This window comes from Mastigoproctus giganteus, chromosome 6, assembly GCF_048544385.1.
Source record: "Mastigoproctus giganteus isolate SK-2022 chromosome 6, ASM4854438v1, whole genome shotgun sequence".
NCBI lineage: Eukaryota > Metazoa > Arthropoda > Arachnida > Uropygi > Thelyphonidae > Mastigoproctus > Mastigoproctus giganteus.
Window position 1 is genome coordinate 74,941,770 of NC_143580.1, and position 26,175 is coordinate 74,967,944.

Consider the following 26,175-nt stretch of genomic DNA (forward strand, 5'->3'; position numbering starts at 1 on the left):
TTCCACTTCACCCCTCCATTGGTTCGAAATACCTGTCCAGCTGAGCCTTAAATTTATTTAGGCTATCAACTTCCACAACAAGGGATGGAAGTCTGTTCCACCAACTAACTACCCGCTGGCTAAAGGCAAATTTTTGCACATCTATCCTACATCTGTCTTTCTTCAATCTGAATTTATGCCCTCTCAGGTGATTATTCTGAGCAAGGGGAAGAGTCTCATCGGCATTGAGCATGCTCAAACCATTCAAGGCTTTCTACACCTCTGTCAAATCACCTCGGTGTGTGCCTAGTCTCCAGACACTGTAATTTGCAAAACATAAGCCTTTCTTCGTAAGAGCAACCCTTTGTTCCATTCACTAATCTTGTTGCACTTCTCCGTACTCGTTCCAGCAGCTCTACATCCTTCTTGAAATGAGGCCTCCAGACCTGTATACAGTACTCAAGGTGTGGCCTGACCATTGTCTTATACATGGGAATAATCACCTCCTTATCCCTGCTAAATTCCGGTATATCATTGACAAGACACCATGAGCTACTCTTGCAGCTCGTCTGCACTGCTCAGAGAACTTCATATCTGCCTGTACAATTACCCCCAGGTCCTTTTCATTCTCTACCACTGTCAGTGTAGTACCACAGAGTTGATACATTGCTCTGGGGTTGCTGTTTCCCATATGTACTACTTTACATTTGTCAATGTTAAACTTCACTTGCAACCCCTCAGCCCATCTGCTCAACCTTTCCAGATCCTGTTGCAGCAGCATAGCGTTAGTAGTGTCCTTAACAACCCTGTCAACCTCTGTATCATCTGCAAACTTGGACATTAAGCTTGATATACCATCATCAATATTATTTATAAATACAGAAAACAATAATAGACCCAACTAACACTGAATCTTGAGGAACTCCACTAATAACATTAGTCCACGATGAGCAGTGTCCATTGATTACCACTCTCTGTCTTCTGCCACTCAACCATCCCCTTATTATCCATAGCAGCAATTTGCCTCCAATGTCACACTGCTCCAATTTGTGTAGCAGTCTTCCATGTGCAACAGTATCAAAAGCCTTTCTAAGATCCAAGTATATAATATCAAAGTTATTCCCTGCATCCAGTTCTTTTGTGACTGCATCATAGTATCCAATCAAATTGGTCAGGCAAGACTTTCCCTTAATAAAACCATGCTGTGTCTGAGCTATAACTGCAGTGTTGTCTAGACTTCAGTTATAGAAGTCTAGACAAGACTTCCCTGAGTTCAAAGAAGCTCTCATAATTATGGCTAAGGGTTTGCTTACTTCCTTTAATATAACTGGATAGATCTCATTCATCCCATGTGCCTTTCTTGTGTTTATCTTTAACAATTTCTCCTCCACTTTACTCTCAGTTATTACAAGATTATCTAGCTTACTGACAGAGTTGAATACACCTCTGGCATTCCCCTCGCTGAGTAACTCCTCATATGTGAATATCGATGCAAAATATTCATTTAGTTTGTTAGCTACCTGAGCAGGATCATCAACAGTTGAACCATCGATATCAAGTGGACCAATCTGTTTCATAGCCTTTCTTCTAGAGTTTACATAAGTAGAGAACTCTTTGCTGTTTTTCTTTGCCAAAGATTTCTCGTAATCTGCCTTCGCCTGTCTGACCTCCTTTGTAACTTGGTTACAGATCAACTTATATCTAGCATAGGCTTCTGTGTCACATGTTAATTTATATGTATCCCATGCATTTTTCTTCTCTGCCATATGTCTCATTAGTTCATCTGACATCCATTTAGGCCTAAACCTTGAACAATATTTCTTAGTTGGTATGTAAAGCCTAGTAGCTTCCAAGATAACTTCTTTGAATGTTTCCCATTTTGAATTTGCTGTTGGTAACATCATCAGTTGGTCCCACTCTATAGAATTTAAATACTGTCTCAGACCATCCTAGTCGCCTTTAGGAAAGCAAAAACCCTTCCCTTTACCCCTGATGGTAGTTACCTCTTTGAGTAAATCCCACTTCAGCACACTGTGATCACTGCCACCTAGTGGTTCCTTTATCTGCAGATACTTAATGTATGAAGAATCACTACTGATAATCAAATCAAGAGTATTACTCTCTCTAGCTGCCTCCCGAACATGCTGATGTAGAAAACAATCATCCAATAAATCCACAAAAGCCTTGCTACTGTGTGAGTGACCAACCCACAAATTCCAGTCAATATCTGGGAAATTAAAATCCCCCATTATAAGACTCTCTGATTTACTGGCCCACTCTATTTCCCTGTACAGTGTCTTATTATACTCATCAGAGTCATTAGGCCTATAGCACACTCCTACTCTCAATTTTGATCTCCCAATGCTTATGTTACACCAAACTGACTGAACACTGCACTGCACTGTCCAGCGATGTCGACTGGCTTCACTTCCTTGGATTTTGTGTTTCTTAACTACTAGCATAACCCCTCCTCCCTTCCTGTCTATCCTTTCTGTACATATTGTACTCCTCAAATTTCAGTTCTGCATTCCTTATATCTGTGTGACACCACATCTCTGATATCCCAAAAATATCTGCCTTTGATGTTTTGAGCAATACCTCAAATACATTAAATTTATTTGCCAAAACTCTTAGCATTGGTGTACACGCAAGTATACATGCACCTGTTCCTATTCTTAGCTTCCCTAACACAACCCATGTGTTTACTTGTACCGAAATGACTCCCAGCAGTCTCTGAAATATCCTGCCTCTTGTTTTCCAGGCTTCTGATCATTCCAATGGAAGCAGTGCAAGAATCACTTTTACCTCTGCCAGTGGCTACTGTTAATCTATTAGTCCTTGTATCCCCCCCCAAGCTAGCAGTTGTCCGACCCACCTAACACTGCCTCGATAGCATCAGCAAATATTCTTGCACCCTTTCTATTTAAGTGAATCCCATCCCTGTAGAAGCAGTCTCTCCTTTTAACAAGTACAGACCAGGCTGAAAAAAATTCTACCCCTTGAGCCTTGCACAATCTTTCCAGGGCCGAATTGATTGACCAAGCTCTCATCGACTTGTTCTTCCTCTCAGTTTGTTAATTGTAATTCTGTTGGTCTATTTTCCTCCTTTGGCCATTTTTGAGCGTCCGTGTGACTGGACATTTGCGGTGAGTATGCCGAGTAGTTGGTCAAAGTGGAGGGTGCTTCGGAACAGGCACGGAGCAACTTCCTTGATGCTGTTATTTGTTTTCGGATATTCTTCCTTGTGCGCTCAAAACAGATTCACTTCTAATTTAATTTTCTATTAGCATTTCCTCCATTTTACTCTAGTCATGCCTAATGAAATTTCTGTTTGAACAGAAAATTCTGAGCTCCCGACAATGTCATTCGGCCTTGAAACCGACGTGTTATCTTGTGAATACACCAATGACAACAGTACGTCTCCGAGCAATAAACTAATTGGTAAATATAGCTCCCCCACATTTGACGTTAGACGTGTATGCAAGTGAAGTGATAGTCTGTTTCCGCCCTTAAGCTACACCTTGAGTGCTACGTATGGGTGTACACACTCCAACGGATCCTTTCAGAAGTGTCCTCATAGGTAACACAGTTGGTAGACTCACCATCCTCCCCACACAGGGTGGGAAAAGACCTAAGTTCAAGTCCCGTCGATGATGTGAGGAAATTATGGGCCTTTTTCACAAAGTGGCTGAATGAGTCGGTAGGGGAGCAACGAACTCAGTAGTCAGGCGAGGGTTGCATAGATTTTTCTCCAGAAAACGGGTTTTTCGTCCAACATAAACAGAAAATCGACCACAAACCACATGCAATTTACATGACAGGTAAACGGGTAAGTCAAAAAATGTTGAAAAAGTTCAACCTTTGAATTATTTTTAAATCAGAAAATTTATCCACAAAATTTACCTGCAACAAACTAACGTTTTGAACAAAATTTCAGTGGAAATATTAAAACTAGGCACATTTTTAGATAAATTATCGCAACGTGGAAAATGTGAAAAATCATTCCGAAGTAGATGACTTAAATAACTCCAGTTTTGTTTCTAATGCTTTGACAAGTTTGTCTCGTCCTTGTAGTTTCTTATTAAGAAAATTCAGGTGTTCACATATATCTGTTAAAAAGGCAAGGTTTCACAACCATTTGAGATCTGCTAGTTCTGGAAAAGGTTTCAAGTTTTCGTTTATAAATAGATCCATTTCGATCCTAAGTTCAAAAAATCGCTTCAACACGTTAACGCGACTCAACCATCGATTTGTTGCACCACACTGATCGTACTTCAGTGTGGTACAACAAATCACCGTATTCAGCCTCAGTTAATTGTTTCAATGAACTTTTTGAATTGCCGGTGATTCAGACCAGTCTTGCTAATAAAATTTACTGTTGATATTACAGTTGACGACTGAATCTATGCCCAAAAAATTTACCGCACAAAGACTGCTGGTGAATTATACAATCAAATTGCATCGTTTTTTTTTTATATATATTTTTACTCAAGATATTTATGAAGCTAATCCATGAACCCAATTTTAGTACCGACCATATTTTTAGCGCCATCTATCGGAACCACTGATAGTAAATCTCAATTCAATTTGAGGCCGTCAATTGCTTCTGACACACTCAAAAATATATTTTCACCTGTTGTGTCTTTCTAGCTTTTTAATGAAACTAGCTCTTCAGTTACTTCAAAACTTTGATTTACACCTCAGATATAAGTTAGTAACTGAGTTGTATGGCTTGTATCTTCACTCTCATCAAGTGTTATTGAAAAATGTGATTTCGCGAACTTTTTCTACGAGTTGATTTTGAACATCGGCTCCTAAATCTTCAGTTCTTCTCGTTACAGTTGAAGATAAACTTACAGACGCAAAATTCTTTACTTTCTCAGGACATACTACTTTTGCAATTGCCAAACAAATTCGTTTTACAAATTTTCCATCCGGTAAAGGCTCTTCCTTCTTTGGAAATAATTTGGGAGGTTCGAAAACTAGCTCTAACTGCAGATAAATTTTGTTGAGTAAAAATTCTAATCTTCTGCTGTTGAATTTGAAAAGTTTGGGTTAGTTTTTGGAGTTTTTTCTCCCGCAAAGCTCCTTGAAATTTATCGTAATTTGAGGAACGTTTTGTGGTGTAGTGACGTTTCATATTATATTCTACCTGACTACAAAACACGACACTAACTTGTTGTTTTCGCCCAGATTTTTACAAAACTATTTGTTGAGGCTACCGAAGTTGGTCGCGCTCGCAAAGTGTTCAATAAATACAACACTTCTGTATTTTCTCTTAACGGTTATTAATACGAAACGTATATACAAGACTAACAAATGTTTATCTTAGAACTTAACAAGTGAACTGCTAACTTAGTACTAAAGAAAAATATTTACAACATGATGGGCAGAAAGCAACCCCACTACAAAAGGGGTTAGTCTCTGTGGATGGGACACAAGCGTCGCCCAAGCCAAGATAAGGAAATCCATAATTACTTTCTGTAACTACTATTGCTATTTAATGACAGGGTCAAGATTAACGGATTATTTTAACGATGTTTCAAAGAAGAGCTTTGAGTGGAAATAACAGAATTAATATCTAACAAGACTAAGCTGACGACACAGAGGCGTCAACACTATTAATCAACCGACGAAATGTTAAAATAATCTGTTATGTAAAATGCGTTTTTCATAAATTTTATTATATAAGCTAATATAAACATTAATTTTATTAAAGGTTTATTTCAAAGGAAATAAATCTATGGGATGATAACTCCTTTAACACGCGTTACCAATAGTCTAGAAATAGGAGCCAAAACACCATCCTCTGTCAATAAATGATCAAAGGCAGATTGGCTGATTTGAATTTGTGGCACATGGGAAACTTAGGCCATGATGCGCCAAGATAAATTAAAAGGAGACTTATTTGTCAATGACAATTGGTAAAGACCAGTGAGAGAGACAGATACAGGGATAATACATCATTAATGCCAAAACATATTGTTGGATGACGTACTTATCAGCAGTGCGCCACACAACATTCGAGGTAAACGTTACCGTACTGTAAGTGGCAAATTTACCTAATTACAAAGCTACCTAATTTACAAATTTACCTAATTACGAGATTCCTTCTACAGGTGGGAAGGCATGTGCTCCTTTATGTATTACTCTTCTTCATTCTTGTCTTGTCTGCATTTATACATACCGTAAAAAAAAGTGTTAATATAGTTCTACCAACATTGTGCTGGCGATATAGTATTCGTGTATTTCTTTCTTTCTTGCGTTCTCTTTCTACCACTTGGTTTTAGGACGTCTAGGAAATCGAGACTCGTACTGTGAAAAATCGTGTGAAAGTTAGAGTCAACTTATACGCCGAGCGTAAAATCGTAAACTCTAATTACAGGCACATATTTAGGAAGACACGAATTAATATTCATATATTTACAACTTATGGCATAAACTGTAAATATATCGGTAGCATTTCGTTACTGCGCACCGCCATGCTGCCCAATTACTCTTCCAATCAGCGCACGGCAATACAGTGTTTTAGTTACAATATACGGTATATGGATAGGATCGCCTGTGTGATATGTATTAAAAAATAATTTAAATTTTTTAATTTCAATTCATAAATTTAAATAAAACACTAAATAAGACAATGACGCTAATCTTAACTATTTAGTAGTTAGCTGCGAGCAAATCTGATGCATTTGTAAGCAAAAATAATTTCCATATTTCTATTGGTCCGATTTTAGCTAAATTTCGGAAGACTTTTTAGCTTTAGCTAAATTTCATTATTCTAAAAGAGAGAGCGCAATATTATATTTCATGATAATCCGTCCACTGAGAGTTATTACATGCGGATGGACAGACAAAATAAATGCCAGATGTCTATTGGTTCAATTTTAATTAAATTTGGAATGGCTCTATAAATCTTTCTAAAATAGCCAGTTATAAAATTTCTCGAAAATTATATCTACTGCTATGTATAATGATAATTATACATAGCAGTAAAATTATTAATTAAATATTTTAAACAAATACAATACATTGTTGCCTATTTTTTAAAACCCAAGAAGTTGTTGATCTTCTTCATCAGGTGAGAGCAGTTAATGGAATTCAAGGGAGTCATGATTCGAAATGGAGAATTTATAGTACGGCAATTCAAGCAACGGCTTGGTAATATGAACAAAGCTTCCTATAAGAATGACGTCACGTTGTCACCAATGCCATATGTTTTGGTTTCGTGACTTTCCACACATAAGGGAATACAGTATACGCTTACCGCTTGCTTCATAGTACGTATATTGTGTAATGTGATAAAAAGTAAAAACGCAAACTTAACTTATTGGCCTGCCGGCTATAAAGAAAGCAGGAATACTCGAGTTACAAAGTAGATTGGCTCTTAATGCAAAAAGCGACTTTCATGCCGGTCCGCTACATTGTCCATTCATTCTTCCAATCAGCTCATGTCAACAAAAATAATATAAACTCATTCAGTAACAATATACGGTATATAGATAGCCTATCCATATCACATATGTATTATTATTTTTGTGATATGCATGAAAAAATAATAATTGTCATATTTCTAGTGGTCTGATTTTAATGAAATTTATTTCATTAAAATCAGACCACTAAAAGTTCGAAAAGGCCCAAATATAATATTTCATGAAAATCCGTCCACTGAAAGTCAAGTTCTTACATGCGGACGGACGGATAACAGACAGACAGACGGAAGGGCATGGTGAAACAACAGGAGTATTACGTAATGTGTTTATTGTTTTCACAATGCGCCTAAAAAGGAGGATACACCTGTACGGTGAATATATGATTAAGAACGAAGTAGCACAGCAAGAATAGGCTTACAAGACAGAATAAACGGTATTTATTATAACACCTCAAAGTAGATAACACACAATACAGTGCTGTATTGCAGTGATGCGTTCTTTGCAGGAAATGATTTGAGCGGGTGGAAATTAATATCATTATGTAACAAATTTTCACAGGTTTTGTTTTTCTGCGTTTCGTGCTAGTTGTTTATGAATTTGGGTACGCTAAATATGACTTTAGTTTTCTCATAGGATCAATGGTTTGCTTGCCCAGAAATGAAAGATAAATAATACGCAATAATACTCTTACTATATTAGATTTATTAACTATGTTTAACTTGTGTACAGAATATGGTATTAATCTTTGCTATTTGTTACTACGTGACACAGAGCAAAACGGTTTGTTACAAATAAACGACAAACTAAAAGCTAAAAAATTAAGAAGTAGAAATTCTCTAGAGTTAATCAAAAATTGAATTAAAATACCCATAAAAGACCCGTATGTCTTTTATGGTTAATAAAATCATCTCGAACCAAGAACGAAATATAGTTGCCCGTCATAGCTTCATCCCACATTCCTTGGTATCTCTTCTACATTGGCTGTATGCCTGATGGAATATATTGTCATGCTTTTCACTAATATCAAACAGCTTTGGCCTTAAAAAAAAAAAAAAAAAAAAAAAAAAACCAGATGTGACTGCAAGTAATGCAACTTCACTGACAATCAGAATTCCGTTTTTCTGTAATTTTTAATCAACTCGTTCTTTGTAATTTTCGCTCCTAATATTGCCAAGAAAGCCTTTCACTATAAGGATGAATGACTGCTTAGATTTCGCCGCTCAGTAACAGTCATTTAGTCTTTTAGTTCGTGAGAAAATCAACATCCACCTAACTGTGGACCAATAAATATGCGGCCTTTGACTTTTGCATAAAAAAAAAAGTCATACTGGAGTGGCCGAAGAACCAACCCATCTACCCATGTGTAATATGTCTTTAAATTTAGTGTGTTCTCTGGTCGATTTGGCTGTTTTTCCGAACGGAAAACACAGGTTTCCCGAGGGGGATGAAAGAAACCTTGCTACTACGCCTGAGACCGACTAACTCAGACAGTGAAAAAAGTCCATAAAAGTTCCTCGCGTCATTGACGGGATTAGAACCAGGGCTTTTTCAACCTGGTGTGGGGAGGAGGGCGATTACAACCACTGGGCTACTCGCTCAGTGACTTCTACACCAGGCAGTTTTGGAAAGATATACTCAGCGGCTACTTCATTAGGTACACATACCTAAGGCAAGTAGATTCATTTTAGTACAGCCTGGGATCGTCATGGCGTGGACTTAACCAGGTGCCGAGAGCGAGCCACTAGGATGCTGGTACATATTCATCAATTACTTAGATTAGGAAAGTATTCTCTAAAGATCAGGAGAATATTCTCCATAAATTCTCCGTCTACAATCTACATGATTTCTAAATTAGAGATTGAAGACAAGAAGACACCACTGTAATAGCACAACCAACTCACCCTTAACACAAGGCTTCTTGATTTCCTTGATATGATTTCCTCACAAGGAAATCAAGAAGTTTCATAAGCAGATATTGACCTTAGATTCTAGCGCAGCTGAATCGGCGTGATTTCTAATCAGATATAAAGCGATGGGTGGGAGGGAGAAAGAGGACAACTGATCTTCACATTGAGTCAGCAGAGATCAAAATATTCGAGAAGTAATGGGACGAAGGACAATCTGTGGAGCAAATGACGAGATGGAGGAAGAATATAGAAAACGAGATAAGATGTATATATGAAAATACTTGATGACGATTCTTCCATTCGAAATTAGTTCAAGATCAAATTTATATGATAAGAAAGTTAAGGTGAAAACTTAATTTTGAGTAGTGTAAGGAGAAATTAGGCTTAGACTTTATGTGAATGCCCATAAATTCAATTTAGTAAGCAGGAAGAACAACTAATAACTTGATTACTCTTAGACAGTTGGTATTTGTAGGTAGATAATGCAAGCGGAATATACTTTGTTTTGTGGGGACCGACAGACATTCCAAACAGCTCGATGTAATCTAAAAAGGAAGAAAAAAAAATCGCTCAATTTCTTGGTAGGAAAACTCAGAAACGTGACATATATCTCTACTGAGAAAAGATATCTAAATTAGCGCAGAACTTGGAAAATTTTCTGAAGTACGGATATAGAATGGTTGAAAATACCGCGCTGACAGAGCACCTTCCCCGGGCAGGTACCCTGTCAGCAAAAATAGACCATTAGTGGTCTGTTGTGCAAACATCTTCCACACACTTCGTTTTGTTTCAAGTGTCGTTTTATTTATTGTTTTATTAAAAAAATAAATAAAATTGGGTAATCAATAAATACAATAAAATAAATAAAACTGGGCAATCAATAAAACGCATAATTACAATAAAAACTCCCGCTTTTCCCATATGATTTCTCCATACCACTCCAGATCTAAATGTAATTAGTGAAATTCCCTTCCATTGCTTTTCATTTCGTGAGAAGAATTTTTTTTTTCACTTGTTTGTTTGTTATTTGGTTTTTAGGAGCATTAGCAACTTAGGCCATATTGCTCGGGGATATGCGCTGGTCATTTCCTGGCCTTTCCGCATCCTCCATATTTGGTGGTGACGGGCTCGAACCCGGGTCTAATCAAGAAGCGTGTGCTACGCACTGCTGCTCCTTTCCACCTGGCTACGGAGGCGCCTTTTCACTTGTTTTGGCATCCATAATTATATTCCTTAATGTAAATATAAATGTAAATATTCCTTACATTTATATATACGTCACAAGGTATACCTGATGTATATATAAATGTAACCCACATAAAATGTTTAAAATATTAAAATTATGCAAAAAATAATTTTTGCAGTGTTATTTGAAATTTTATAACTGCTGTAATCTCAATCTTATTTAAATAATGGAAAAAGGCGAAAAGGTTTTTTTATTATCTCAAAATTAAGAAATAATAAAAAAAAGAGGTGATATGAGCAGAACAGCTGAGAACGTTCTCCGAATCGTTCTCAGCTGTTCTGCTCTTAAATAAAAAAAAAAAAATAAATAAATAAAATAAAATAAAAATCCTCCCTTTACGGTGGCATTTAAAATTAACTGCGCATTTTTGCTAAGTTGCATCATGCGTGACAGTATAGATCGAGTTTTTGAATACAGCAACTTCATACAAATCTGTTATATCCAAAAGCTTCTTGGGAGTTTGTTTGTTTGTTTGTTTGTTTGTTATTTGATTTTTAGGAGCATTAGCAACTAAGGCCATATTGCTCCGGGATATGCGGTGGTCATTTCGTGACCTTTCCGCATCCTTCGTATTTGGTGGTGACGGGCTCGAACCCCGGTCTAATCAAGAAGCGTGTGCTACGCACTGCTGCTCCTTCCCACCTGGCTACGGAGGCGCCCCTTCTTGGGAGTAAGCCATGATAACGCAGTAATATCCTAATATATTACTATTTACTAATAATAAATTAGCGTGATACACACGTACGTGTGTGTGTGTGTGTGTGTGTGTGTGTGTAAAAAACTTGTTTCATTCAGTTTCTTCTTTCACTTCTCAAACATAAATTTGAAGAAATGCAATTCTGTCAAAGAAACAACCTATGATTTCTCTGAGACTGCTTTATTCAGACTGAAAATTGACGTTGTTGACCATAGCAGTACACGCAATTTACATACGCAGTACACTGACAGGGGCCGACCGGGCTAGCCGGGTGGGTAAGTGCCTGCCTGGAAACCCAAAGGTCGCTGGTTCGATTCCCACCTCGGGCTTGGATCAAAGTACTGCTGCAAAAACCTTGGGAGGTGCATTATGGCCACAGAAGCTTATGAGCCAACAACTACAAAAAAAAAAAAAAAACACTAACAGGTCATGGACCTATTTTCCTTCGAGCAAATTTGAACAGAGAGAGTAAGAGACCCTTGTTCATTAATTTAGTCGTATTACATACGGTGCAATATGGTATATGGTCTAAGTTGCTGATGCACCTACAACCAACAACAAACTCTTTTTCATATGAATTTTTATTTGGTTCTATTTAATGACCAACCCGCGGTTTTGAGGGGAACCACTGGCACCGCCTGACAAGTACACTTTAATGATCAACCCTAAAAGCTGTTTTTGGCTTACAGCTTTCTGGACTAATACTCGCTGTACGTCTGCTAATTATTCGCACTTTAAAAAATAAATAAACGAATAGAAACCTCAACGTATCTGTTACACCAACAGTACTTCTAGTGTCTCCTTTTAGTTTGAGATAAAACTAATATAATTCTAAATAAAAAGAAAAAAATGAATAAGCATATATTACAAGGATTATGCTTATGGCTCGCCTTTAATTATGCGGTGATCTTGTCTTATTGAATTGAATATCAGTAGTTCTGAAAAGGAACACTAGAGGTCTCTGTGTCCTTGGCCTGAAGCTTTTTCGGTTACAGTTTGTTTCTAGGTTACGAAGCCAACTGAAAGAAGGGGAAAAAATCCAATTTCCTTCACATATCAACCGTCAGTTAGCAGATTTCTTTGAGGGAATCGGCTTCATTGAGACTCCAAGATTTTGACGTTATTAAATGGTTCAACTGACTGTTAGAATGACGTCAACATCAAAGTGCTAGCTGATTGGCTAAAACAGTGACGTAGTGAACTATAGCAGTTAAATGAATTTCTAGGTTTTTATACACTCCGGTTGCCTTCCGTGTGTATGTGTAGAGACGAGAAACACCGCGCATTGGCGTTTTGTCGGCGGTTCGACGTCGCAGAGCTCGGCCGCTCTGGTTCGTGTAGTGAGTTTTTATAATGTCGCCGAATAGGGGTCTTTTATTTTTTTCGTGTAGGACCTGTGCGGCTGTTTAACCATTTATGGAACAAGGTGTTGAATTAATAGGAAGGATATGGTGGTGGTGATTAACCTCAAAGAAAATCATGCTGCAGGTAATATAAAGGTTACATCAGCTTCCAGTCGGTATACCTTGTGACGAAAATGATAACGCCTTCGCAATCCCTACTGATAGATCAGTGATACATATACGTATATATAAATATATATACACACGCGTCCCTCCCTCCCCAGTACCTGCACATACAGCTTGGAGCTATGAATTGTGCGGTCTTTTATATCGACGGTAAGTGCGATTCGAAAAGCTAGTGATCTCGTAACGACTTCTTTTAAGCCTAACGGATAGGCCTCTCAACGCTAACGGGTTTTCTGCAGTCTTCCATCGGTTAAAATGACGGAAAAGTCGAGTGTCGTCGCAGGTCCAGACCTTAGCCATCTGACAGAAGAAGAGAGAAAAATAATTGAGTCGGTAATGGCAAGACAACGTGAAGAGGAAGATAAGGAAAATGAAGTATTAAAGTAAGTCGTATATATAAGTAAGTTTTGCCATATTCATTCTGTGGTATTTAGAAAACTGAATTATATTCGAAAATCGTTTGCAGTATATTAATAACTGTTAAATTTTTACGCTGAGATAACAATTCAGAAATACGATTAGTATACAGCTCATATATAATTGCTTAGTGTACAATTAAACATGCTAAAATTTAAAAATATAGGTTAATTACAGTCGGTGAGTTAGGCATGAAGTTCTTATTGTAAAATATTCTTCACTCCATGATAGAAGTAGACCAGTTTCTTTTCGTCCTTTTCCTTCATATGAGTTCAAGAGTCTCCAGATGGTCGAAGCAGAGCATCATGGGTGGTTTTGGCTTCCACTACAGATTTTCGGAATTGGATGTTTATGTTACTATGTGAACATGAAGTATGTGGATTTATTTAAAATAATTTCACAGAAATAAATTAATAAATAGTTCATTTCGAAAGTGTTTTGTAATGTGTAGAGAAATAAAACCAAATCTAACATTTTTAGCCAGAATATGGAATTACTAATGCTATTTTAAAAAATGGAGGAAAAACAGAAAAGAAAAAAAAATACTTTATAGGGGTGAGAGGTTTTTGCAAACAACGTTAGCATTTCATAATTAAAATGTTCTCAAGATAAGAAATTTTATGAACAGCGGTGAGCATATAAGTTAAATAACAGTTGTATTAATTTCGGTCATATTGCATTATTATTTCTATATATATTTAGTATTTTAATAGTTTCTCTGCACCAAAGCATATAATTAAATTAATGTGAAGGATAGAAGGGTAACAATTTTAGCTAACTATATTAGGTTCTATATTAGTTTAGCTAACTATATTAGTTTGAGATAACTATGAGCTCGAAGAATATAAACACATTAGTGCTAATATATTCTTCGAATTCGTCTAATTGGAAGTAATATTTATTGTCATAAGGCCTTGAATAATTATTAAGTACAAATGAGTGTCATTGTTTTGAAACAATTTTATATAGTGATTGAGCTTTGTAGAAAGCGACTTATTATTGTGAACCTAATTTTATGCTTCTAAAAGGAAACAAAATTACGTTTTCGATGCTCGTGTATGGGCCATGACTCACAAAAGTTTTTTTTTTTTTTTCTAATTAATTTCGAAATAAAAATTAGAATAAAAGAACTCTTTGTTTGTTAGTTTCTGCCATTTATTATCTTTCTCGGTCCTTTTCTAGGTACTTCGTTAGTGATTTAATTTTCAATTAATCAAAATTCCTTATTCGTAATCTTTCAATTTTCTTAAATTATTTTCATTCCACCAGGGGTCATTTAAGGGATGGAGGCTACAGAAATTTTGAATGAGAGATAAATAACGAACTTTTAAGAAAGAAAATTGCAATCAGTATGTATAAAAAATCAGTGCGCAATGCAAATTATAGTAATGTAACAATGTTCATCATTAATCATGAAATCAGTAAGTATTTATCAGGATTCGTCTTATTATTCTATAAAGTTTTGCTATAGAGTATTAAACTTGAATAAATTGCTGTGGAAGAATAATGATAAGCATTACTTTAAAAAAGTACTTATCATTATTCATCTTTTACCATGTTTTTTCTAGAAGCTGGTGAGCCCAGTAAAAGAAGTTCGGAATAATATTTGATTAGCATAATTTCACAACACAATAGAGTTCTGGTAAAAATTTAAGCTTGCTAATTCCACAATTAATAATTTTTTTTTCAAAACTAAAAGCTTTTATATTAATGAATTGATAGGTACTAAACTATTATATCATGTGGTAGATTAAGTAATTTATTATTGAAATGATATGGTTTAAAAGAATTGAACTACCTTAATGCCATTGTTTGTGTTTGACATTGAGGTGGTTCAATTCCTTTAAATTGTATCATTTCAATAATAAATTACTTAATCTACCACTTGATAATAGTGCAGCGTACATAAATTCATTAACATAATAATGAATAATTACACAGACACCCCTCTTCCAAATAATTAAAAGCTTTTGCTTAAAATTTCTATCAGTACTGGAGTCTTTTACATACGAAACTAGTAAAATTAACATTATAAATATGTTTGTTTAACTAAAGAAAAAAATGCAATGTATTTTTTATATGGTTTCAGACCTGGAATATCTTGTATGCCTTCACGGTATTTATTTAAATATCACCCACCTACATTACAGGATCTTACAGTTACAATGTATCGGGAAACAACTATTCTTGGTCGATTATTATATTCGTATACAAGAGCTTAAAATGTTAATATAATACGTTAAAATAAACATAAATGAACATATTAGAAATAAAGTTCGATTTAACGAAGTTTACTCTCTAGTTTCAAGGAAATTATTAATTTTCGTTGAGATCTTAACTTGTTCAATTTGATAAAAAAGTATTCAAATGATCGATTATATAATATGTTTTGCGTCAATGATATGCTTTGTCTCTACTTGTTTGTGGAGACAAGTAATTTATGCTGGAATGAATTTAATTCCGGCTTAAATTAATTTAATGAATGTAATTTTATGCTGGACTGATGTTTTATAGTTGACAGGTCAACATAATATATTTTGTATTAAGTTAAACTGCTAACTTAAGATTTTTGCTCATATTCAAAGAGATTTGAGACCAATATAGAAGGTCTTCAGATTGATTACACTAATTGAATATTATATTTAAACGAAGACAACTGAAGAAATTAAGTTCTTTTTAAGGGTATATCTGAAGATCAGATTACGTTTTAATGTGATTTTGCATTTATTAGAAAATTCAAGATTAGACGAAACAGATGTTACAGAGACAGAAAGTTTAATTCCTGCAGGAAACTCGTGATTTTTAGGGGAAATAAATTATTCCATTTGTAAATAATTTATTTCATTTCATTTAGAAAGAAATAAATGTTCTTTTTTTATGTAATGGCGTTTAATTGGTTGGCTTCTGAAATGGTGTTTAGTTTCGAAGTCTTTTTGAAACCGTTGAAAAGAATTCTGAAACTGTTCAAATGATTTTACATGGGGTTTTACCTACGCTGTATTATAAAACATTTTCAAGCAAAGTAATGCTAGAAGAATTTATCAGATAAACCCGATTTTTGATTAAAAATATTCATCTAATATTAACAGAGTTTAAGCTATGTTTTGTGTTACCAGATAAAACAACTTCCTTGTGTACAAGATATAACTGGAAATGACGAACACAGTGTTATCGATTATTAAAAGGAAGTGATCATTTCAGAGACCACTCCCGCTGAATAATGCCACTGACCAATGGGAGGGGGATTAATAGGAAAAGCTAAACAAATACAGCGAAATTACATTATCACAACGTCTGAAGAAAATATCCGAAATTTAAAAAATAAAAATAAATAAATAATAATAATAAAAAAAAAAAAGTGGATTGCTCTTATAACCATATTAAAGAAACTCCGAATACAGCACAGGATAAGCTGCTGTTTACTCTTTTCTTTGCGTTCACCTGTCATTAATCCTCCACTACACCTTAAGAGCAACGTCTGATGTGGCATCTTCTATAAGAATAAAGAACGGTTGCATCAACATTAACTGTTGTCGGCGGTGGAACTAAGGGAGGAGGTTGAAAAACAACATAACGTTGGAGAGAATAGCTGAAGAAGAGAGGTGGAGAAACCTTGCTATCCTCTCCTCAGACCAATTAACCCAGCCACGGAGAAAAAACGTCCATAAAAGTTCCTCGCGTCATTGAAGGGATTCGAACTCTTGCCTTTACCACCAGATGTGAGGAAGACAGTGGTTATAACCATTATGCTACCTGTGATGACTTAGTTATTGGGATAACCATATTTACGACATACTTTGTTGCATCAGGGGAATCCATGGTTCGTCTGCTGTTTGCAAGCGAAGACGGATATACATTAATATATAATAGATTGTAATGCTAAGTATTCTGAGTAACATTTCAAAGTTCAGTGGTACAGGTCTATCATACGAGTGATTAATTGCAGTGGAGAAAGACCAGGATGAAAATAGGCCAATCAAGGGTAGAAGAACCGGATCCTGGATGTCCACCGAAATGCGATATCACGACTGTTCAGACAGTTCCAGAAGTATCTCGAGTAGTTGTACAAGGCCAGCTGAAGGTCGAAATACTAGTAGAAGACCAATATCGTGGAATATTTTCCGCCGACTCGTCCCTTGTAGGCTGCGGGAAAGAGGTTTAAATTGCGTCCCTCTCACGTCGCTGGAGATAAGAACTTGCTCGAAACGGAACCGAGCCAGAGAACAATATGTCCACGAACGAGTCCAGATTCAATCTAAAGTTAGATTCTCGACATTTCCTCATTGTGTCTGTGTGTGTGTGTGTGTGTGTGTGTGTGTGTGTGTGAGAGAGAGAGAGAGAGAGAGAGAGAGAGAGAGAGAGAGAGAATTGTGATAGTTCCCTAGCTGTCAGAGGTAATCACAAACCTATTAAGGTTTATAATCAATGAGATAAACTCTTTATTTCCAGTAGAGCATTGATGAAACCCAATGGGCTCTCCTAGCAACTTGTCTGCACTGTTCACACAGAACTTCATGTTAGACTCAATTACCCCCAAGTCTTTTTCATGTGCTACACTACTCTGAATGTAATATCACCCAAACTGACATGTTATTCTGGGATCACTGCTACCCGATTGCAGTACGTTGCATCCATCAATATTCCTATCTTGTATCATTAGCAAACTAAGATAATGTCTTCATCAATATAGTTAATAAACAATGAAAATAGTAAGGAGCTCGACACCGAACCCTGCTGTTATTGTTTTGCCGGGTTTTAGGCGCAGCAGCGACTTAGGCCATATCGCGCGTATATATGCATATATTTTGTCTAAATTGTGTTTGGTCAATTTGCCTGTTTTCTGGACGAAAAACTGAATTCCAGGAAGAAAAACCATGTAACCTTTGCGCGAAGTCAACAAACTCAGCCACGTAGTAAAAAAAAAAAAAAAAAGCCCATAAAAATTCCTCGATTAATTGACGGGATTCTAATTCGGGGCTTTTCCTCTCGGTGTCTGCGCGGTAGCACAGTGATATCGTAACCGTCCTCCCCACACCGGGTGGAAAATGTCCGGGTGCGAATCCCTTCGATGACGCGAAGAACTTATGTGTTTTTTTTTTTTTTTTTTTCGCTCCATGGCTGAGTTAGTCGATCTCAGACGTGGGTGGCAAGGTTTACCTCCCGGAAACTGGGATTTTTCGTTCAGCAAAGCAGACAAATCTACCAGAGAACACACGAAATTTATACAGATACAATAAGCACAGGTAGTTTAATTAACATTCTGGGTGACCCTAATAAATAGTTTGTTTGTTTTTTTTTCTCTGCCGGTGTCATACCAGAGGACAGTGCATCCGAACTCTTAGGAATTTAATTAATAACATTAGTCCATGAAGAACAGTAGCAATTAATAGCCACACTGTCACTTAGCCATCCCATCCCATTATCCATAGCAGTAGCTAACCTCTAGTGCCAGATTTGCTCCAATCTGTATAGTAGTCGTTTATGTGGAACAATAACAAAAGCTAAGCTTTACTACAATCTAAAATATATGACGTTAAAATTATTTTTTTGCATCCAGTTTCTTTGTAATTATTGTATAGGAGGCAATTTTTGCTAATTTAGAGCAAAAATTATACACTGCTCGACAAAATTAACAGAATTATGGTCTACCATAGAATAACGATTAAATGAGGACACAGCGAGACAGTTCGGACAGGTATAAGTGACATTTATAGGGGTTGTATGAGAGTTACCAAAAAGGTCACATCAAGCCTTTCGAAAATATGGTCACATGACATCAGTATGGCGTATGATCCCCTCCAACGGCTAAACATGCCTCGCATAAGAGTGTCTATTAAGATTCTGTGGCAACAAATCCCATTCTTACACCAGCGCAGACCTTAGCTCACCAAGTGACCGGCTCTCGTGGGTAGCACAGTTGATAGAATCGCCGTCCTACCCACACCGGGTGGAAAAGACCTCAGTTCGAGTCCCGGTCCCATCGATGACGGAAGGAACTTTTATGGGCCTTTTTCACAACGTGTCTGAATTAGTTGGTCTCAGGCGATGGTAGCATATTTTTTTTCTCCCGGAAACTCGGGTGTTTCGTCCAGAAAACAGAAAATCGACCTCAGAACACACGCAATTTTACAGACAATATACACAGAGCAATACGGTTTAGTCGCTGATGCTCCTAAAATCCTACTACAAAAACAACTAAGTGACCGAGGAGTTGGCTGTTGGCATGCAATGCGACGACGAGGGGCGTTCACCCATGTTCGATCGGATTTAAGTCTGCTGATCGTGCTGGCCACGACAGTCGTTGGACATCTTCAGTTTCATGATATTCTTTCGCCACTTGAGCTCTATGTGCAGTGGCGTTGACGTGCATGAAAAGAAAATCTGGAGCCAACCGTACCCCAAAAAGTTGCACATAGGGTTCGAGGATCTGTTTTCGGTACCTCTGTGTAGTTACAGCACCTCTATCAAAAACATGAAGAGTGGTGCGGCCGTTGATCATTATTCCGCGTCACACAGCAACACCGCCCCCACCGTAAGTGTCTCTTTCTCTGATGTTGGAGGAATGGTACTGCATTCCTTGTTTTCTCCAGATGAAATAATGTCTAGAATCTGTTTGTACGCTAAAATAGGACTCATCAGAAAACTAATCTGTACCCTATTTGTCAGGGCTTCAAGTCACATGTTCATTGCACCAATTTCAACGACCTTTGCGGTGCTTTGGGGTTAATGGGATTTTATTTATTTATTTATTATTATTTTTTTGTACTTTGTTGCGGCCTACAGGGTATACCCTATACATCGAGGGGTTAACGGGAAACAAACCACTAGCTTCCTTGCGTACAGTTCACTTGAATCGAGCCTTAACAGTCCGTTGGAAATGTCTTCACCTGTGGCCGCAGCAACCTCAGTTGATGATGACAGGCCGTTGTAGGGTTCTGCCTTGCTGTTGGAGCCAAGACGACACATTAAGTCAACGTGCCACCTCTGCCTGCGACGGCCCACCATCTCAAAGAATCATCTAAACGACGATGACTTGCCATATTGAGTACTGGAGATGTGGCTATCCCACTGAGCAAGCCAAAAAGCGGGAGTGAAGTGATGTGTTCGCAACCAATGTTTTTATAGGCATGAACTATTTGCATAATGTGCCGCTGTGTAAGGTGGTAGATCGATTTCTATGGGATACTTGGACTTTGCATGCCAGGATGCCTATTATATTAAATATTCGCCTTCGGCGACACTGTTCATAATAATATTCATGAAAAACATTTTGTTCTGTTAATTTTGTCGAGCAGTGTATATACTGGCACAGATTATACAGAAATACAACAATATGAACTTCCGAGTAAAAGAAACAGTGCATGTGTTAAGCGCCAAAGCCAACAAGGCTCTGAGGCGTCAGTATATTCACTTCGTCATTTGTTTTTTACATCATCAACACAGCGCAGCTCTTTTGTATTGCTACAGTGTAAGCCTATATCTATAATACCGTGCTACAGTTTGATCTCTATATTCTCGAAATGCAGCGCGGCTAGTTTTAGAATGGCTATATAATTCAAGTAAGTGGAATTTTTTGCTGGTTTCTGTGTACATATCTGTTACTACGACTACTTTCCAACGATATATAAACAGGAAAATGGATAAGAAATCAGCAAGCATTTCATATAGTCAATATACAAAAGACTATAATAACCACCTCTGTAATTCGAATGCAATTTATCATCTATAAATCTTAGGGTTGTTTGATATGAGCATCAAATTTATTATTGAGAAGGAAAAACGAATTGGGCTTTAGATGAATTCAAGTTAACAAATTTCTTTGCTCACTATTAGGGAATGCCCCGCAGATCAGCATTTAAGATTGAGTGGTTTGGAGTTTTTTTTTTTTTTTTTTTGGCGTATAGATTATTTTGGTCACATTAGTCACACAGGCCTATTTGCATATTGTGTGAACTAAAAATCCAAAATATCTAAGAGAGGAAACTATTCTTTCTGCCTGAAATCGAAGATCATCCCGATTGTAGAGGCTTTCATTTTAAGAATTCCTCTCGTTTCTGATGGAATTTGGACCCATTATTCACCAAAGCAGTGCCATGTGGCACAACCACTACAATTTCAGGAAAGACAGCATCTAAGGAATTAGCTGTGGATATTCCAGTAGTTGTGGTTGTTGTAGAGCACGACTGTCATGCCAAAATGTAGTGTAGCATCACCTCCAAAGGTCAGTAGGATTTTCAATCATTGGCAGAATGTTATTATTAATATCGTTGTGCACCGTGCAATTTTAGCCGGTATAACAGATGGATTTACCACATTTTACCGTTCATTTAAGAACACGATTAATGAGCCAGTCAGGTTAATCAGAAGGTCACTTAGATTCCAAAATGCTTCAAGAAAAACATTAGACAAATTATGATACTTCGCCTAAAATGACCAGGGATTGTATACAATACCAATTGTATACAATCCCTGATTTTTCATACATTGGCAATAATATATACTTGTAGTCTAACAGGGGGGTTTAGGTCTGGGAGCCTCAGACTACGGGAAATTTTACTAGACTAAACAAGTTAGTACAAAGAATTTTAGTTCGTAGTAAATCAATTGGCATCGTTTTTGTACTTTTACATAATCGTAGGCGCCTCCGTAGCCAGGTGGGAAGGAGCAGCAGTGCGTAGCACACGCTTCTTGATTAGACTGCGGTTCGATCCCGTCACCATACGGAGGATGCGGAAAGGTCAAGGGAATGACCACCGCATATTCCCGGAGCAACATGGCCTTAGTTGCTAATGCTCCCAAAAAAAAAAAAAAAAAAAAAAAAACCATACTCGTAGATAATGCTATTCAGTTGAAGACTGACACTAATATATACATGAGCTGATAAAAGACTCATTCGTTGTGGAATTAGCTAAAATTAAACTATATTTGCTACAATTTAATTACTACTATCTTATACTGGCAAACAAGTCACTTCAAGTTTCCTCCGTTTTGCACTTGATATGTAATAAATGACATTACCCTTTTAGTAACAGCATGAATTACGAAGAAACACATGCATACCTCTTATTAGGGAGGCGTTCTGTTTAGTTTAAGACCGTCCCGATTGTAGAGGCTTGCTTTTTAATTATTCCTTCTAGTCTTTCTTCACAATGTGATGCCTAATGCCATTTGTAGAAAATTTACTTTTAATTTAGATGAATACACAAATGAGGCCGTTGGAAACTAATATACATTAATATTTTATCCTTGTCATACACTTGAAGCTTTTGTACTAAAGTTACGTAAGTTTGAAGACTTGTCTTAATTTCTTACGGAAATAAAATATGGCAATTTTAACTCACTTGGTTGCAGTGTTGCTAGACTTCACTCCTCTTATCTTGCGTTCCTTCTGTAGTCACTGAGACGATGTGAACTGAGGAAAATTCACCCCACAAGACCTAAGTTCAATTTCCACATGTGAAGAATACAAGACACATAACATAAGCGACCTGAGGGAAATACAGTAGTGCTCAAAGGTTAAGGGACAAACATAAAACCATGAATATATTTTAAAATATATATAAAATACTTTTCATTTATAAAAACAAAACATTCTTTTTGTTTGACATCCTAAACAAAGTTGCGCTCAACTTGTTACAACATGAAAATCGGGTAACAAAATAACATCTATGTACTTCGCGTTTATTGATTACACAGTCGATATCTATATAGAACAATCTTTGCTTCAACTATGTTATTCATAACTTAATCCCACCAGGTTGTTCACTAGTGCTCTCTCTCTCTCTCTCTCTCTCTTTACGCTAAATTCACATTACTTATACCACCATAATTTCATTTCATATGAATCATTAGCTGTAATTATGCCCCCTAATTTCTATTATAATTCCATTTCTTTGTAATGATCAAAATAAGTTTACAATACATGTAACTTCCACTTGCGCTGGATATCATATTACTCGCTAGCATATACTGCTGCTTTTTTGAGAGAAACGTAAACTTCAAATTCATTTAAATAAATACAAAATAAAAACTGTGAAAATGTCGAAGGCCATTTGGATGATTCCCCAAGGAGAAGAGCGATAGAAAGCAGGACAAAGGCAAATCGAAGTGGCCAGGTGATTCACTGATAGGCACACTATGGAACCAGTTCACTGTTTCTTGGCCCTAACTGCGATAAGACTTCACAGCACGCCAGATTCCATTCCACAGCACCACGGAAAAAGACGTTTGGAGGTGGAGGTTTTATGGTGTTTGTCAGAATCGCTGGCAGTTGCTGTACATATCTCCATATCTTCTGGCGAGGAAGTTTCAGCTGTAAGGTATTGAGGTGAGATCTTCGATCCTTATATTCACCCTTTTGAAGGAGCAGCTGGTCCTGGCAGTCTTTTAATCGATGATAATACATGTCCTCAGAGAGCTCTCCCAGCGAACAATAATTTCAGAGTGAAAGTATAGTCTTTAATGTGTATTAAATAAATAATTAATTTATTTGATTAATAATTGACAAATAATTAATATATTTGATTCCCAGACCTCAATCCGACACAAAATGCCTGGGATGATCTAGGCAGAACGGATGATAGTCTGACTTTTTTTGAGCTTGTATCAACTCTTAAGTAAGAAATGAAATTAATACCTACAGCATCTATTACTGAAATGAAATCTTTATTGTAATAAAGTTTTTTAGATCATCAACACAGCACAGCTCTTCTTTTGTATTGTTACAGTATAAGTCTATGCCTATCAGCACGAGGCTGCCCAGTAAAACACAGCATAGAGATAACACCAGTCAGGCGAGGGAGGGAGTCTCAGTTTTGAGGAAAAACAATAATACTCAATAACTATATTGCCAAATTATACATAGTATAGTTTTGGTAATAGTTTTATGTTATACATAGTAAATGGGTGTTGTGTATACTTTTCTGAAATAAAATAAAATGAAAGTATTTGGAAAACAATTTCATTTTATATTTTTCCTAGTGGAATACTTTTTTCCACTAGGAACTGGGGGGGGGGAGAGAAACCGTACTCACTACAAATGGAAGGAGCTTGCCCACCCATCAACTACGCAGTATCGACCTTGCCTGTTTTGATTGTCATCTGTTCGGTACTTTGAACAAATATCTGGCAGGGAACCGTAACGACAATGAAGTTAAGGGTATGTTAACACGCTGGTTGAATGGAATATACCAGAATTTTACCAGAGACGTATCACTGAAGCCACAACACATCGCGATAAGTACCTGAAAGTGATAAGCGATTATACATTAAAGTGGCGCTTCTTGATGTGTCGTTTCATTGTTCTATAATTAACTGTTTTCACAAAAATATCTGCTATCTTACTTCTCAAACAGCCCTCGTGTCCTGCCGGTTTGGAGAGAGAGAGAGAGAAAAAAAAAAAAAAAACATTGGTAGTAAGAATTCTAATATCAGTTTCAACAGCGTATTGCTGTTAATGTCATTTAATACTGCTTTTTTAGTTAAATAGCACTCAACTACAATTAATCATTCTGATTGATTTAATACAATGAATGACTGCAGCAGGGAAAATGTAAGTAATGATAAAAGAAATGAGTCACGAAGTCAAAGGGCAACACAAACAGAAAAATAAAATATTCTGTATATATGGAACCAAAATAAATAATGAAATGATAAAATTTTAAATTGCAATTCCTTTTAACAAAATTTTTGTTGTACCTGGCCAACCAAAGAAAACTATTAGTGATGTCCAGTCCATTCTTTTAAACAGAGCGGATCTTTCGCACTAGCAAGGGATTAATGTAGTATATGGAGAGCGAGAGACGCTTTATTCTCGTGTAGGCGTGTTTTTCTGCTGTAATATCATACAAGACAGATCTTCTTAGACACAGGGAACGAAGAAATGTTATTTTTACTGGGATACTGCGACATGATCTGCCATTTCACAAAGGATGCAACGAGATATGTTGTTATGATGCATTGATATACTGGATGCTACTGTCCACGTCTATAGCACGTTGCTATATAATTAATAGAAGTACCGCTAAAGTCTACTGCAACCCCAGACGCAGATGAAATTCCGCATTAACCTTTACGCGTTGATTCTAGTTTCATGCAATGCTCAGAAGCGTGATTAAGATGCTAAGGTTTTTTAGAGAACTAGTTCATTTACATTTATAAACCAATGTTTTCCCCATCATCTTTTTCTCCTTCGTGAATTTCTGTGCGTAAAGACTATGGAAGCCTACAGTGAATGCAGTGACTGCAAGTTTTGGCTGCAGTCATGTTAGTTCGATCGGTAAGTATGATTTAAGGCTGAATGGCAGAGGCGTGTTAGCGAAGAGAGAGAGAGAGACTATAAATAATTTAATGATAATCAGAGGTTCTTCCTGCTCTTGTAACTTTGAAGGATTGAGTCGAGGGGTTTATCACAGTTCCTTTATTTGTCTTAGTTACTTAAAATTGTTATACAGTGGAAATCCATTTTTATAGTGAGTGCATCCGATTATCATACATTCAGCATCCATTCTAACAGATTAGGATTTAATGACTGATCTAAAAAGACGTCCTTCTCTTTAATTCACTGCATATATATATATATATATATATATTTTTTTTTTTTTTTTTTTTTAACACTACTTTTAAGCCAATGTTCTATATTTGTTAAATTTTCCGTTGCGAACTAAAGTTAACCAAAAATTAACAATTACAGTTTATAAAATTTATTTGAATTACTTGGCTTATTAATATAGGACATCCATAACTTAACATGAGTACTTACAAAGCAAAACTGTTATTGAGACTACAGAAACGGGTATGCCTTTGGCATTCTTTTAGTATGGCTATCTATCTGCTCAAAGCCCAAGGAAGTAGCAGAGAGATGGCCATGTGAAAGAAAGTCACCTTCCTAATTTCTCCCTCGCTATATTCCTAACCTTCTTGACTCAGTATTTAATAATATCCTTTATTTCCTCTCTCCTCCTTTAAA

General features: G+C 36.6%; 1 protein-coding gene across 2 annotated transcripts in view; it reads left to right on the top strand.

Annotated features, from left to right (window-relative positions):
- Nucleotides 1–12,570: 12,570 nt before the first annotated feature.
- The window catches only part of LOC150084414 (regulating synaptic membrane exocytosis protein 2-like), a 547,165-nt gene continuing 533,560 nt past the window's right edge, over nt 12,571–26,175 (top strand). For both annotated transcript variants that reach the window (XM_090376052.1, XM_090376053.1), the window contains exon 1: nt 12,571–13,174. In XM_090376052.1, the coding sequence (XP_090232178.1) occupies nt 13,047–13,174 (128 nt within the window). In that variant the 5' untranslated portion in view covers nt 12,571–13,046. The remainder of the gene's footprint in view (nt 13,175–26,175) is intronic.